The sequence below is a fragment of the Schistocerca nitens genome, chromosome 2 (assembly GCF_023898315.1).
Source record: "Schistocerca nitens isolate TAMUIC-IGC-003100 chromosome 2, iqSchNite1.1, whole genome shotgun sequence".
Taxonomy (NCBI): Eukaryota; Metazoa; Arthropoda; class Insecta; order Orthoptera; family Acrididae; genus Schistocerca; species Schistocerca nitens.
The window spans coordinates 458666776-458683896 of NC_064615.1; the positions used below are offsets into that span (position 1 = coordinate 458666776).

At 39.5% G+C, this 17121-nt stretch overlaps 1 protein-coding gene across 4 annotated transcripts in view; it reads right to left on the reverse strand.

Moving 5' to 3' along the window:
* The window catches only part of LOC126236343 (protein brunelleschi), a 253243-nt gene that overhangs the window by 177497 nt on the left and 58625 nt on the right, over window positions 1-17121 (reverse strand). For all 4 annotated transcript variants that reach the window (XM_049945571.1, XM_049945572.1, XM_049945574.1 and 1 more), the window contains 2 exons: window positions 8387-8631; window positions 7127-7527 (listed from right to left, as the gene is read on the reverse strand). In XM_049945571.1, the coding sequence (XP_049801528.1) occupies window positions 7127-7527; window positions 8387-8631 (646 nt within the window). The remainder of the gene's footprint in view (window positions 1-7126; window positions 7528-8386; window positions 8632-17121) is intronic.

Here is a 17121-nt window from a genome sequence, read left to right on the forward strand (position 1 = left end):
AAAAGAAAGGTGCGGCAACATCTGACTGTGGATGGCGTCCGACCCTGGGGAGGAGGATCGGGATGAACTGTGAGTATGATCGAGCTCCCTCATAGTAAAGGCGGCATTGTTGCGCTCACGATTTGGAGAAGAGAAGGGTATCGGACAAGCCTCCTCCACTCGTTACTGATGGAGGAAGGCAGGGTGACAGTAGGAAGAGCTAGAAACTTCCGTAACTTGGTGGCCCAAGGTGTTGGAGATAGCAATAGGGTCCACGATAACATCATCTGCTACTGTGAGGCTAGAAATAGGTGAATGGATCTTGGTCCCAGACAGCCATCAGAGGTTGGCCCACACGACAGAGGAAGGGATGGAATTGTTAAAAGAACTAGTGAATGAAATCCAGCTAGCTCGTTTGCTATCCCAAAGAAGGTGATGACACTTTGCATGTATCTGTTTATAATGAAGGCAGTTTGTCACTGTAGGATGACGGTTAAAAACACAAAGAGCACGTCTCCGTGCTCGAATGGCATTGTGGCATGCCCCAGTCCACCAAGGGACGGGGACACAAACTGGTAAAGAGTACGTACCAGGAATGGAACATCCTGCAGCAGTAAGGATAACATCGGTGATATAGTCCACCTGGTCATCACAACTGGGAAATCTTGTTCTTCAAAGGTCACCAGGGAGGAGTAAAGCTGCCAGTAGCCTTAGTAAGGTGCCATGTGGGCAAAGAACGAAGAAAAGGTAATGAACACTAAAAGGAACAAAAGAAGACAAGAAAACAACAGGGAGATGCAAGAAACAGTTAGGAAAGAGTAAAACAAGGAAGCAGATTACAGTGGCTGACCGACTACGAAAATAAAAAGGAAAAGCCAGCAACCCTGCAACACATTAAAACCTCCAACCTAAAAGCACTAGGGTGGAGGACACAGAGGGACAAAGGACATGCACTAAAACTCAGATCAAATGATAAAACCCACCCTCACGGATGAAATGTAAAACCAAACCAGCCGATGAGGTGTTGTCTGCTAAAATCAATCATAATGAGTCTGGCAACCAAAGATGAAGTCGCAGGGCAGCCAAAGGAGGACAGAGCAGAAGAATATGGGCCACTGTCAACCGGGCGCCGCACCAACACTGAGGTGGGTCTTCACAGTGCAGGATGTAGCCATGGGTTGCCTAGGCATGGCCAATGCGGAGCCGACTGAGAACCACGGGGTCCATGTGAGAGGCCCTCATCGAGGACTTCCACACGTTTGTGGTCCCCTTAATGGCTTGCAGTTTGTTGCACGTACTGATATTTTGCCATTCCGTATCCCAAAGCTGAAAAACCTTGAAGCATAATAACGAACGCAGGTCAATTGTGAGGATGCCAATCTCCAGAAGTGGTTTGGGTGTAGCTTGTTTGGCCAGCCTGTCAGCAAATTCATTTCCGGGGATTCAGACATGACCAAGGGTTCAAGCGAACACCACTGAATGACTGGATCCTTCCAGGACATATATGGACTCCTGGATGGACAACACCAAAGGAAGACAAGGGCAGCACTGGTCAATAGTTTTCAGGCTAATTAAGGAGTCAGCACATAAAAAAAAGACTCCCCAGGGCATGAATGGAGATACTGAAGTGCACAAGAAATGGCTACCAGCTCTGCAATGAATACTCTGCAGCCGTTGGGTAAGGAATGCTGTTCAATATAGCCACCGTAAATTTAAGCAAAGCCAACACAACCATCAGCCATCGAGCCGTCGGTGTAAACCACTTCAGAGCCCCGGAACATGCCAAGAATCAAGAGGAAATGACAGCGGAGAGCCGCAGAATTAACCGGGTCCTTAGGGCCATGTGAAAGGTCCCGAGCAAGCTGCGACTGAGGTGTACACCATGGAGGCGTACTTGAACGCACTCCAAGTAGAGGTGGTAAAGGGTAGGATTCCAGTTCAGAGAGAAGGGACCGCACGTGAACCGCAATCATTAGCTCAAACCTGGATCACCAACGCTGTAGGTTGTGTTCCAAAAATTAACAGCATAGAGACGGAAGTGATGACACTTTCTGCAGGAGCTGACAATCATTCTGCAGGACAATGCTCAAACTTGTAAAGAGCAAACTGCTTGTTTGACTGATGAGGCTGCCAAGTGCTATACCACCTAATGCACTCCCCTGACTTAAGCCCCCGTGAGTTAAACTCTATTTCTAAACTGAAGGGAACACTTCACGGCATTCGCTACAGAACTGCTACAAATTAGTCGGGCAATAGACCACGCCACTCGAATTGTCAACACAACTGGCACTGCTCTATGAGTATCCTACGACTTCCACATTGCTAGCAACGGATTATACACAATATTGGTGACTACTTTGAAGGTCAGTAAAACTTTGAAACACAAATCTATTTTGTACGAGCTGAAAATAAATAGTTACCACTGTTAAAGTTCCAACCCTCATATATTTTTGTGTTGATAGTCTCAACTGTTTTGACAGTGGAAAGATAAGATCTGGAACCATACAAGGTTTGTATAAAAAGTAATGAGACTATTTTTTGTTGACACGACTGTACTTCACAGCGCGCGCTCGCCCGGGGGTGGACTGGTGGTGGGAGGTGTCTGGCTGAAAACTTGTCTTGGCAGCATCGCTTGTTTAGTGGACACGTTGCAAAGTCGTTGGACGTGCAGCACATGATCGAGCAATGTTACACTATCAAGTTTTGTGCGAAACTAGAAAAGTCGGGTACAAAAACACTGGATATGTACAGGCAAGCCTACGTCGATGATTGCCCGTCAAAAGCCCACGTTTTCAATTGGGTGAAGAGCTTTGAAGTGGGCAGGGACAGCGTTGTGGCCGGGGACCGATCTGGATGCCTGTCGACCAGCAAAACTGACAAAAACGTCAACTGTGTGCACGTTTTATTGAACACCGACTGTCAGATGAGTGTCAGGATGATAGCAGATGACCTCAAACTTGATAAAATGACAGTGCACAACATCATCACCAAAGAATTGTTGATGAGGAAGATATGCGCCAAGATGGTGCCAAAGATTGTCAGACGTTCAAAAGCAAGCACGTATGGACACCTGCCAAGATGGCCTCCAGAGCCTTGAAGATGGCTGATCTGGACTGTTTGGATAATGTTATCACTGGATACAAAACCTTGGTGTTTCAGTACAACCCAGAGACAAAGTGCAGCATCCTCAAGTCCAACAAAGGCTCACATGAGCAAGTTGAAGGTGAAAGCCATGCTGATTGTGTTTTTTGACGTCAGGGGTGTGGTTCATCATGAGTTTGTGCTCCAAGGCCAAACTGTCAACGGTGCTTTTTACTGTGAAGTGGTCAAGAGACCGAAGGCCACGGTCCATCGTGTGAAGCCAGCCATCACTGACAATTGGAAGCCGCATCATGACAATGCGCCGAGTCACACATGCTTCATGGTGGCCAGCTGCCTTGCCAAGAAAGGGATTCCAATGTTTCCCTAGCTCCCCTACAGTTCCGATGTGGCCACGACATACATTTTTTTTTATTCCCCAAACTAAAAACGTCCCTGAAAGGACACCGTCATGGGACCCTGGAGGAGGTCCAAGCCACCACGACAAGGGCTTTGAAGGCCATCCCAGACTCAGCGTCCACTGCAATGTCTGAAGCTTGGAAATCTTGCATGCAGCGGGTTGTTGACTCTCGAGAGTCATACACGGAAGCGTACTAAGTGGTTGTAGCGATATCTACGATAAATTTTGATTTACAAGCTCTCATTACTTTTTATACAAATCCTGTATTGTGAGGAGCTACATAGATTATTTTGCTCAATATGCTGCTTCATCTGTTTGTGCACACAATATTCTATAATTTTTGATACGATTCGCATGAGTGACATGGGACAAAAGTTATTATGAGATGCCTTATCACCTTTCTTCTGGATAGGTTTTACAATAGTAATTTTTAGGAAGTCTGGGAGATTCCTTGGTGTAGCATTTGGTTGACGATTCTGGTTAGTGGCGGTAGATTTTTTTCTTTATGTATAGTATCCTCAACTATGAGTTGAACCACATTGATAGTGAACTTAGCTGTGTGCTTAAACATACTACATGGTATCCTCAACTGGACTTTAACTTAAAATTTTCATAACGAACTTTTAGTTATGTGAGATATTTTACCATGTGGTATCCCCAATTGTAGTTGTGTCATGTTAGCATACCAGACTTATATTTGAACTACTACTACTACCACACACACACACACACACACACACACACACACACACACACACACACTAGTATCCTGGAACTGAGCAGTGCTTAGCACATAGAACTTTATCAAATGCTTTGACATTTTAGTAGTGTCTCTGCTGCACACAGTATTTCATGAACTATTAACAATATAAAATGGTATTGAAAGCCATGGTAGTGCCAAAAAGGCACAGAGGACTTGCTTCTGAGATATGGAATCACATTTTTTGGTAGTGAAATTGGTATCTTAATCTACAATATTGCAAGTGGTATCGTATTTTACAGTTATGATGAAAGTAGCAGAAAAGATTGTTTTCAAAATAGTATTAACTTTTCAAAGATTGATTAACTTTAGGATGTTAAGTGTATAAGAGAACAAGTCATTTATCTTATTATTTTCTGCATTCAAGTTAAAATGTCCTATTGTTGAGTTGTTGTTTTTCTCATGTTACCCCTAATGCATTAATATTTTCTTTAGAGTTTTTTGTCATAGTATAAGTATTATTTTCTTCAATATGGCTAATTACTATTTGTACAAAATTCAACAGCAAAATTACATCTAACAAAAATCTAATTTTGTTCTGAATGTATTTCATTTTCTGTAAATTATTTTCGATTTAATGTTCTACATTTCGATCTTAGTATGACTATATCTTTACTTATGTACTTTGGAATGACGTTAACTGTGTGCAAGTTGTGTTGTGTTTTTCTGGAAGGAAGGAAGGAAGGACGGACGGGAGGGATGGATGTAAAGTTTTTCTGTTGTGCTCAGTTATTGAAGTTGTTCAAGTTGTGTACAAATGGAATGTATTTCACGGAGTGAATATTGAAATTGATGGCAGCAAGGCATCTAGGATTATTAAATATGAAAATTACATACAAATCAGTTTGTCTTCTACATTACTCACGAAACATGTCAACACCTACAAGAGAATCTGAGTTCCAGACAGAAGAAATTCAAGCAATGGATTGAAGGAGATCAACAAAAAACAAGATGAGTATTTTTTCTTTAATACTACCACTAGACCCAGCCAATAATTTTTTTTACCCATGAAAATTTATTACAATTAATGGTCATCCAATTGTGCATAACAAAAGAGGCCATTAAACTAAAGATTGGTTTTTTACTGATTCAATTTATGTTCATTGACTGGCCTGATTACACTTCCCAGTTCAATCAAAGGACTGTCTGTTTTATTGTTTAGGGAGTGCCTAAGCTTGATCTGCATGATCTGATATCCTGAGGTTTACAGTAACAAATTCAGTTTTATTTAGCTGAAAGTTGCATATTATATTACCTAAGCAGGACTGAGCCTAGTGGGTTTGTCATTTAGACATTAGAAGTTCAATGATCTTAATAGGTCTAATACATGCTTCACATGTTTGGTCTTATGCCTAATATATACATTAATATCACAAAATATCAGAACTCTGCAAATTTTGTATTTTAAGAGCATTATCATCTTTCTTTCTTGAGATTTTCTATGAACAATTCTGTGATATTGCTAGCAAGAGTGGTACACTGACATAGCTATTAGTTCTCATTATTTCTGAGATTTCAAAAACTGTTTCTGTACATAGAGAACTTACATCTATCACTTCATATTCTAATTTTTTTCAAGTTTTTCATTTTTTTTTTTCATTGACGACATTAGTGTAGTAAAAATGTCTTGTAAACTTAACTGTTTGGGTTTTTCACTCAGCATTGAATTTCTTACATGTGACTGTAGTTGTTTCACATGGTCTGGACTAGAATCTAACATGCTACTGTCTGAAAATCTGATGTCATTTAACTGTTTTGGTAGACTATTGTCCAATACATCTTGAAACATGACTATCAGCTACGTCCTGTTTAAAGTCACTTGGTGAAGCTGGTAGGTTCGGCATATTTATTTCATTGTTCTGATCACAATCCATTTTTTGCACATGTGTTCGTAAATTATCAATCCTTAAAAAAAAAAAAAGGGGGGGAGAAGAAGAAGAAAGAAAAGGGGGGGGGGGGGTCAAAGTGCTCACACAACACTGCACTGACAAAATACAAAAATAAATGTTTCAATTAGTACTTAGCTTATTACTGTCCTGATTGGGTAGGTGGCGTCAACTTTAGTAATAAAGTTTCAACATGTACAACCATGTATGTCCACAGTGTTGTGTATACTTCATATTCTAAATTATTTGTTTTCTTATGTAGATGTATTGAGGAAGATATTGCTAGAAGACCTAGACCTGACAGTACCCCCACACTCAGCCCCTTGCAAAAAGTCACAATATACTGGGTGATCAATGGGCAGCTACCCTAGAGGAACAAAGTGTATACTGGAAAACAGCCTTACAGCAAATGGGCATATTTTTAGTTGTCATTGCAAATGATCAGGGGTAGCCATATTCCGACTTGTGTAGGTGAATTTGAATTGGTCACCCCAATTATTACAGTCCTGCAGAACTAAATAAAAATTAAACTGAACTGAATACTCATCTTCAGTTTTATTAACAATCACTAGCAGTAAGAGGACCATATCAGTGAAATTCAAATAAATAAATATATGATGAATAGGAAATAGAAAAACTGAAGCAAGAGTGAAATGTTGAGGGTTATGGTGCAATACAAATTAAAACGAGATCCACAAAGAACAGCAAAAGAAGATAGTAAAACGCACGCACGCACGCACGCACGCACGCACACACACACACACACACACACACACACACACACACACACACACACACACACAAAAATAACCCACAGTGGTGAACTAAGGTGCCTGTCTGCAATTTCACACACAGGTACAACTGGAGTGTAGAAACTGCAGCTAGCTTTATTCGAATATAACTGTTACTTATTAACTGGACTATTTGAAAATCAAGAGATTAAAATGATAGCAATAAATGAAAGATTATATTCAGTAGTATTAAATATATACCAGTTCATACCTTTGTTTGCCAGGGCTGCCCTCTTGTAGTGATGCATTTCGTTGTAATGGAACACTTCGTGATAAATCAGGATATAGTACAACCACGGATGCAGCACACAAGCCTTCAAAAGCTCCAGCCAGCCATAACCAATCATTTACTGAGCGCAAAATGTCAGCAGCAGAACTGTAGTAGCTAAGAGCATCTCCTAGCATTCCTGCTTGAAGTGACAAGTCTCCAAGGTGCTTTGTCATCCTGCCAACACATCGCTTACGGCTACTTCGTGATTCTAGGTCCAAGCCTACAAAATCTTTTTTTTCAAAGGGAGCCAACAGAAGAGACACCCGATCAATTTTTTCACGACTTCGCTCCAGACGCTTGGATTCCAATACCCAAAAGAGTGATGACAGAAACTCTGAGACCTAAGAAAAATAATAAAATAAAATTTAGAGTAATTATTATATAAATACATCATTAAAACTATATTAACAATAAGGAGCATCATTAAAACTATTATGGAGGCTCATCAGAAATAGCTCATTGACTAACATTCTGCTTGATGGAAATTAGTCTCACAAAATATAGAGGAAAAAAAAAGGTTAGAATGGCAGAAGCACAAAAGGGAACATTTTTTGAGCTGCAGCTTGACTGCAATTGATTCCCATGGCAATAGAAGAACAAGTAGAGTCGCAAGGTGAACAAATGTTCTATCTTGCAATTAATCCACCAAAGAGTAACAAAATTCATTCATGTAGGTAATCATGTTTGTTGGTGAGCCTTACACAGAGTGAAATGAGCATCACCAGAGAAACTAGCTTTTGATATGGAGATATATGAATCTCAAATGAGGAAAGTATTTTCAAGGTTAGCAGCTCTAAAAAACATTCACATGAACCTCAACTGACAAAAATATTTCTTATCCCAGACACTAAAAATTAAAAAAAAAAAAAAAAATAATAATAATAAAATAAAATAAAAAATCAACCATCAGAAAAAGGTAAAGGCTCGATGCACTAAGAAACACATTCCAATGTTAATAAGAGATTAAAAATAAATATGAATACAAGGTATCCTATGTGAGAGGTTAAAAACAAACTGACTACTTAAGACCCGGTCATGGCCTCATTTTCTTCCAAATTTTGTTATTGGTTCCTAAATGTAATGCTTTTCAACATTTGTGAGTCTGTTCTTTCCTAACTTTTTTACTTTTTTAATTCATACATTACTTCACAGAATATAAAATCTTTGTAAATATATGAGCCATACCAAATATAAGCTTACCTGAGTCTCAATACCTTCACAAGATTCACTATCGCGATAAAAAAGGGCTCTTGTCTTGAAGTTAGAAGGAGTACAAAGGATATTTTCATCTCCAGTAGTGCCAGATGCATCAATTGCATAGCTATTACAAGCAGGTAGGCCAAGTAGTACACTGCGTGAATCAAACAGCGTAGATGAATACTTTACTTTCAAAGATTCATGTACTCTACACAGTTCATTCAATTCTTGTTGACCATCATATTTGCCTGAAATTGTGGGGATAACGAAGTAAAACAGTAACTGACACTGAATATTTCACTAAGAATGGACAGAAAAATATTTTCTAAAAGGTTATGAATGTAACACAGTAAACAAAATGATACACACTTCTTTTTAAATTCTTTGAGTGGAGCAGCAAATGACCAAGTCAGTGAGCAAAAAAGTTCAGTAACAAAAATTATGAAAAGTTAATATGTACACAACTACAACTGTTTAAAGAACATGTAGACAACGATCTAAATATTTAAGGTGAGGAAGTAGGTGCCAGTTATGCAAGAAAAACTATATTTCATTTGGGAAATAAAATGGCGTTTTAGTGTATAGGCATAAAATTTCTTATGGGTAATTGCCACTTAAAGACCTGTTCAAAAAAGCAGATAAAAATTCACTTGAGGCCTCCATGAGAGACAATCTCCACTCCTTCCAAATTAATAATGTAAGTGTAGACCAGATGTGGCTTGAATTCAAAGAAATAGTATCGGCAGCAACTGAGAGATTTATACCAAATAAATTAACAAACGATGGAGCTGATCCTCCTTGGTACACAAAACGGGTCAAAACACTGTTGCAGAAACAACAAAAGAAATATGCTAAATTTAAGCAGAAGCAAAATCTCCAACATTGGCAATCTTTTACAGAGCTCAAAATTTAGCATAGACTTCAATATGAGATGCTTATGATAGATTCCACAATGAAACGTTATCTTTAAACCTGGCAGAAAATCCAGAGACCAGCACTCTGGTCATATGCGAAGTATGCTAGTGGCAAGAGACAATAAATATTTTCTCTGCATGATAGCAATGGAGATACTACTGAAGACAGTGCTGCCAAAGCAGAGTTACTAAACAAAGCCTTCTGAAATCCCTCCACCAAAATTGATGAAGTAAATAATCCAGAATTCGAATCAAGAACACCTGCCAACATGAGCAACGTGGAAGTAAATATCCTCAGTGTAGTGAAGCAACTTAAATCACTTCACAAAGGCCAAGTCTTCTGGTCCAGATTGTCTGCTAGTTAGGTTCCTTTCAGAGTATGCTGCTACAATAGCTCCATTTTAACAATCATATACAGCCATTCTCTCAACAAAAGATCTGTACGCAAAGACTGGAAAGTTTCACAGACCCCACCAATGTTCAACAAAGATAATAGGAGTAATCTACTAAATTACAGGCCCATATCATTAATGTCAATATGCAGCAGGATTTTGGAACATATACTGTGTTCGAACATTATGAATTACCTTGAAAAAATGGTCTATTGACACACAGTCAGCATGGATTTAGAAAACATTGTTCTTGTGAAACACAGGCGGCTCTTTACTCGTATGAAGTGCAGAAGGCTATTGACAAGAGATTTCAAATTGGTTCTGGATTTCTGGAAGGCTTTTGACACTGTACCATACAAGTGGCTTGTAGTGAAGTTGCATGCTTATGGAATATCATCCCAGTTACATGACTAGATTCATGATTTTGTGTCAGAGGTCACAGTTTGTAGTAACTGACAGAAAGTCATTGAGTAAAATAGAAGTGATTTCTGGCATTCCTTAAGGTAGTGTTTGCTGTTCCTTATCTATATAAATGATTTGGGAGACAATCTGAGCAGTCAGGTTGTTTGCAGATGACACTGTCATTTATCAGCTAGTAAAGTCATCTGAAGATCGAAATAAATTGCAAAACAATTTAGAAAAGATATCTGTATGATGCAAAAATTGGCAATTGACACTAAATAGTGAAAAGTGTATGGTCATCCACTTGAATGCCAAAAGGAGTCTGTTAAACTTCCGTTACACAATAAATCAGTCAAATCTAAAGGCCATAAATCCAACTAAATACCTAGGAATTACAGTTACGAACAATTTAAATTTAGAGGAACACAAAGACAATGTTGTGGGGAAGGCTAAGCAAAGACTGCTTTTTATTGGTAGAACACTTAGAAAATGTAACAGATCTGCTAAAGAGACTGCCTACACTACACTTGTCCGCGCTCTTTTAGAATACTGCTGCATTGTGTGGGATTCTTACCAGACAGGATTAACAGAGTACATCGAAGAAGTTTAAAGAAGGGCAGCAAGTTTTGTATTACTGAGAAATAGGGGAGAGTGTGTCATTTAAATGATTTGCTGTTCCTTATCTATATAAATGATTTAGGAGACAATCTGAGCAGTCATCTTAGGTTGTTTTCAGATGACACTGTCATTTATCAACTAGTAAAGTCATCTGAAGAAACAAAGGGGTTTCTCGCTGCGGCAGAATCATTTCATGAAATTTCAATCACCAACTTTCTTCTCCAAATGCGAAAATATTTTTTTGATGCTGACCTGGAAAGGGAGAAACCATCACCATAATAAAGTACAGGAAATCAGGGCTCACATGGAAAGGTAAAGGTGTTCATTTTTTCCGTGTGCTATATTAGAGCGGAATAAGAGAGAACTGAATGTGGTTTGATGAACCATCTGCCAGGCACTTGTATGTGATTTGCATAGTATCCATGTAGATGCAGATGTAGATCTAGATCCTACACTTCTGTGTATAACATTTACTTGGAATTAATTTCCAATGTTGTGAGTAGTGCATCACGCTGGTATTACAATATATTGCTGCTATAACAAAACACAAGGGGAAGTGTTGCCACAGGTAGTGCACACACCAAGAATGCCTGATGTAGGACTTCACTATTTTCCATGTGAACAGTTTTGTTTTGTAAACTATATATCATAAAGTTTCTGGAATTCTTGATTGCTAAATGCAAAGATACTCACGCTTTCCTTCCTATGGCCCCTCTCCCAATCTTACTTTCACTTCGTCTACCATAGCAGTCTGAATTTTTCCAATGTGTGATTGTAAGGAATGTGTGTGAAGTTGGAATGAAATAATGAGAATACTCAACAACTGTAAGAAACTAGTAACAGAGGTAGTAATAATAATAGTTAAAAACAAAAGTAACAATGACTGATTTGTTGGTTTTATAGGGAAATTAAGGGAATAGAGTACAAGATCAATTGCCTTTTGTTTGGAGAACAAGTGTTCCTAGTGAGAATTAATAGCTGTATGACTGTTCTATCATTGTGTATGAAAAGTAGCAGGGCAGTGATGTACAGAACACAGACAATGTTAAGAGTTAAAGTGAAAAATAAAAGTTGGTGTAAAACTGGGCATGTGAAGTGTGCAACAGTAATATAATAAACAACACACTTCTACACAGATTGAGTAGAGGTCAATACAAGTAAAAATCGAATAGTATTGCCAGTATCAGAGAAAGATATGAAAGATCATAAAATCAAAGTAAAAAGGGAATGACTTTCCTGGCAATCATTGATTGACTGCTGCTGGAGACGGCCGGTGAAAGAGGGACTGTTGTCCCAGCAGTAAGGATGATTGCAACAGATGTGCTTGTTGTCGTCTTCAGTCCTGAGACTGGTTTGATGCAGCTCTCCATGCTAATCTATCCTGTGCAAGCTTTTTCATCTCCCAATACCTACTGCAGCCTACATCCTTCTGTATCTGCTTAGTGTATTCATCTCTTGGTCTTCCTCTGCGATTTTCACCCTCCACGCTGCCCTCCAGTACTAAATTGGTGATCCCTTGATGCCTCAGAATATGTCCTACCAACCGATCCCTTCTTCTAGTCAAGTTGTGCCACAAACTCCTCCCCAATTCTATTCAATACCTCCTCATTAGTTATGTGATCTACCCATCTAATCTTCAGCATTCTTCTGTAGCACCACATTTCGAAAGCTTCTATTCTCTTCTTGTCTAAACTATTTATTGTCCATGTTTCCCTTCCATACATGGCTACACTCCATACAAATACTTTCAGAAATGACTTCCTGACACTTTGATCTATACTTTATGTCAACAAATTTCTCTTCTTCAGAAACACTTTCCTTTCCTTTGCCATCTACATTTTATATCCTCTCTACTTCGACCATCATCAGTTACTTTGGTCCCCAAAATAGCAAAACTCCTTTACTACTTAAAGCGTCTTATTTCCTAATCTAATTCCCTCAGCATCACCCGACTTAATTCGACTACATTCCATTATCCTTGTTTTGCTTTTGTTGATGTTCATCTTATACCCTCCTTTCAAGACACTGTCCATTCCGTTCAACTGCTCTTCCAAGTCCTTTGCTGTCTCTGACAGAACTACAATGTCATTGGCGAACCTCAAAGTTTTTATTTCTTCTCCATGGATTTTAATATGTACTCCGAATTTTTCTTTTGTTTCCTTTACTCCTTGCTCAATATACCGATTGAATAGCATCGGAGAGAGGCTACAACCCCGTCTCACTTCCTTCCCAACCACTGTTTCCCTTTCATGTCCCTAGACTTTTATAACTGTCATCTGCTTTCTGTACAAATTATAAATAGCCCCACGCTCCCTGTATTTTACACCTGCCACCTTCAGAATTTGATAGAGAGTATTCCAGTCAACATTGTCAAAAGCTTTCTCTAAGTGTAGTATGCTAGAAACATATGTTTGCCTTTCCTTAATCTTTCTTCTAAGATAAGTCGTAGGATCAGTATTGCCTCACGTGTTCCAACATTTCTACAGAATCCAAACTGATCTTCCCCGAGGTCGGTTTCTACCAGTTTTTCCATTCATCTGTAAAGAATTCACGTTAGTATTTTGCAGCTGTGACTTATTAAACTGATAGTTCGGTAATTTTCACATCTGTCAACACCTGCTTTCTTTGGAATTGGAATTATTACATTCTTCTTGAAGTCTGAGGGAATTTAGCTTGCCTCATACATCTTGCTCACCAGATGGTAGAGTTTTTTCAGGATTGGCTCTCCCAAAGCTGTAAGTAGTTCTAATGGAATGTTGTCTGCTCCAGGGGCCTTGTTTTGACTTAGGTCTTTCAGTGCTCTGTCAAACTCTTCACGCAGTATCGTATCTCTCATTTCATCTTCATCTACCTCCTCTTCCATTTCCATAATATTGTCCTCAAGAACATCGTCCTCGTACAGACCCTCTATATACTCCTTCCACCTTTCTGCTTTCCATTCTTTGCTTAGAACTGGGTTTCCATCTGAGCTCTTTATGTTCATGCAAGTGGTTCTCTTATCTCCAAAGGTCTCTCTAATTTTTCTGTAGGCAGTATCTATCTTACCCCTAGTGATACTCGCTTCTACATCATTACATTTGTCCTCTAGACAACCCTGCTTAGCCATTTTGCACTTCCTGTCGATCTCATTTTTGAGACGTTTGTATTCCTTTTTGCCTGCTTCACTTACTGCATTTTTGTATTTTCTCCTTTCATCAATTAAATTCAATATTTCTTCCGTTACCCAAGGATTTCTACTAGCCCTCGTCTTTTTACCTACTTGATCCTCTGCTGCCTTCACTATTTCATCCCTCAGAGCTACCAATTCTTCTTCTACTGTATTTCTTTCCCCCATTCCTGTCAATTGTTCTCTTATGCTCTCCCTGAAACTCTGTACAACCTCTGTTTCTTTCAGTTTATCCAGGTCCTGTCTCCTTATATTCCCACCTTTTTGCAGTTTCTTCAGTTTTAATCTACAGTTCATAACCAATAGATTGTGGTCAGAGTCCACATCTTCCCCTGGAAATGTCTTACAATTTAAAACCTGGTTCCTAAATCTCTGTCTTACTATTATATAATCTATCTGAAGCCTTCTAGTATCTTATGGGTTCTTCCATGTATACAACCTTCTTTCATGATTCTTGAACCAAGTGTTAGCTATGATTAAGTTATGCTCTGTGCAAAATTCTACCAGGCGGCTTCCTCTTTTATTTCTTAGTCCCAATCCATATTCACCTACTACGTTTCTCTTCCTTTACCTCCTCTCGAATTCCAGTCACCCATGGCTATTAAATTGTCGTCTCCCTTCACTACCTGAATAATTTCTTTTATCTCATCATGCACTTCATCAATTTCTTCATCATCTGCAGAGCTATTTGACATATAAACTTGTACTACTGTAGTAGGCATGGGCTTCGTATCTATCTTGGCCACAATAATGCGTTCACTATGCTGTTTGTAGCAGCATACCCGCACTTCTATTTTTTTATTCATTATTAAACCTACTCCTGCATTGCCACTATTTGATTTTGTATTTATAACCCTGTATTCACCTGACCAAAAGTCTTGTTCCTTCTGACACCGAACTTCACTAATTCCCACTATATCTAACTTTAACCTATCAATTTCCCTTTTTAAATTTTCTAAGCTAACTGCCCGATTAAGGGATCTGACCTTCCACGCTCCGATCCGTAGAACGCCAGTTTTCGTTCTCCTGATAACTATGTCCTCCTGAGTAGTCCTCACCCGGAGATCCGAATGGGGGACTATTTTACCTCCGGAATATTTTACCCAAGAGGACGCCATCGCCATTTAATCATACAGTAAAGGTGCATGCCCCCGGGAAAAATGACGTCTGTAGTTTCCCCTTGCTTTCAGCTGTTCGCAGTACCATAACAGCAAGGCCGTTTTGGTTAGTGTTACAAGACCAGATCAGTCAATCATCCAGACTGTTGCCCCTGCAACTACTGAAAAGGTTGCTGCCCCTCTTCAGGAACCACATGTTTGTCTGGCCTCTCAACAGATACCCCTCTGTTGTGGTTGCACCTACGGAATGGCTATCTGTATCGTTGAGGCACGCAATTCTCCCCACCAACGGCAAGGTCCATGGTTCATGATGGTGAAATGCAAATGTGATGTTGAAGGTATATGTCCATCAATTCATCCTGCAAAATTTCACGTATGATGGCTGGTCTGATGAATTGTGACATGAAGGTGAGAAAATCATCATCACAGAGATAAACCTATCAGCACAAAAAATGTAACACTTCAAATTTCTTATTTTTTTATTTTACAATGGTTGTTTTAACTTTAAGTTGCCACTCTCATCGGGTGCTGCTGCTCGCACTGTGGCTTCAGCTCCCAGAGACTGCAGTCTCCTGTGTGAGTTGCAGTTGTGTCTGTCATCTATTTTTGACAAATACCTTATTGGTCGAAAGCTTAATTGTGACAGTCTTTTTGTTGTGCCTATCTGCACATCCGCTATATGGTGAGTAGCAACTTTCCTTTTCATAATATTGTTGTTTTAACTTCTATCACTTTTATGTCACTAATCTACTATTTCCTGATAAAATATTATGGCACAGTCACATCTAGGTGTTTACTAGTGAAAAAATTGAACAACTGTAAACACATTAAGTACGATATGCAGAAATAACATGAATGGATTCACACTCCAAGCCAATTTTGGGGGTTTCTCGAAGTAATATATTTCTATTTTGGCTATCTACACTTCAAACTTCATTTCGCTGGCCTATCTTCGCATCTTCAAAAGCATGTATTACCTCCTCTTGAAAAATCACAGCACATAACCTTTCAGGCATCCTCTTGGTTGATCTGCAATGTCCTCTTGAGGAATTATCTTCCATTCTTTTAGGAGCACCTCCTGCAGGCCCCGTAAGATCTCTGAATAGTACTGATCAGCCATTCTCACCAGCTGGTCCCATACATGCTGAATAGAATTCAGATCAGGCCAAGCCATAATGTGAATCTCTGCTTCATCAAAAAAATCTAGCATAATTCTCACATGTGGACATGCATTATCATGAGTTAGAGTAAAATCAATAAATGGTGCAAAAAGCACAATATGTTCCAAAAGGATTTTCTCCACGTACTGGTACACTGTAAGGCTCCCATGCACCACATAAACCAAATCTGTCCTTGCAATCATACTGATTATTGTCTATACCATCAGAAAACCACCCTGAAAAGGCTGGATGGGAATATGCATCAGGCATATCTTTCTCCAGGGCCACACCCTCTCTCCACAATCTGGTGATCGCAGGCCGAATCATAACACACTGATGATCACTCTCTGTTGTCCTCTCCAGCTGGGATATGCCCTTGCGAAATGGAGTCAAGTCCGGTGAGTTATGCGTCTATAGCAGGTCTTCTGAATTGAGAACTGGCTTCTTCCTGCCTTCTTTGGATGACTCTCTCACTAACTCCCTTGAACTTGGAGGAATTCATTTCTTGTTTCAATGGCAGCAGTGTGACAGTTGCAGAGAACTTGAAATTGTACATAGTAGTCACTCTTGGGTCTGATAATGGTTTCTTTGCACAGCCTCCAGCTTCCCTGTACCTTCTTAGGGTTCTGGAAATTGTGGAAGATGTAGTTCTCAAAACTCCTGCATTGTAATGCATGCTGCAACCAACTTTCACCAAAGCAACAGTTTCTGGTTGGTTGGTTTAATGGTTAAAGGGACCAAATTTCGAGGTCATCAGTTCCTCCAACCTGGAACAGGCAGGTAAAAAACTACACACCAAAGGAGGGCCCAGTGCATGAAACCCAAGGAAAGAAAATCCCAAAGTCTACCCAATGTCAACAAAACCTACAGAAGGAGCAAGGAAAAAGAAAACAGGTGAAAGGAAGGTGCGTGAGGTGCCCCACCTAGGGAGCAGCTACAGGCCCCCAAAGGCAAAAAGTGTGAGGGGG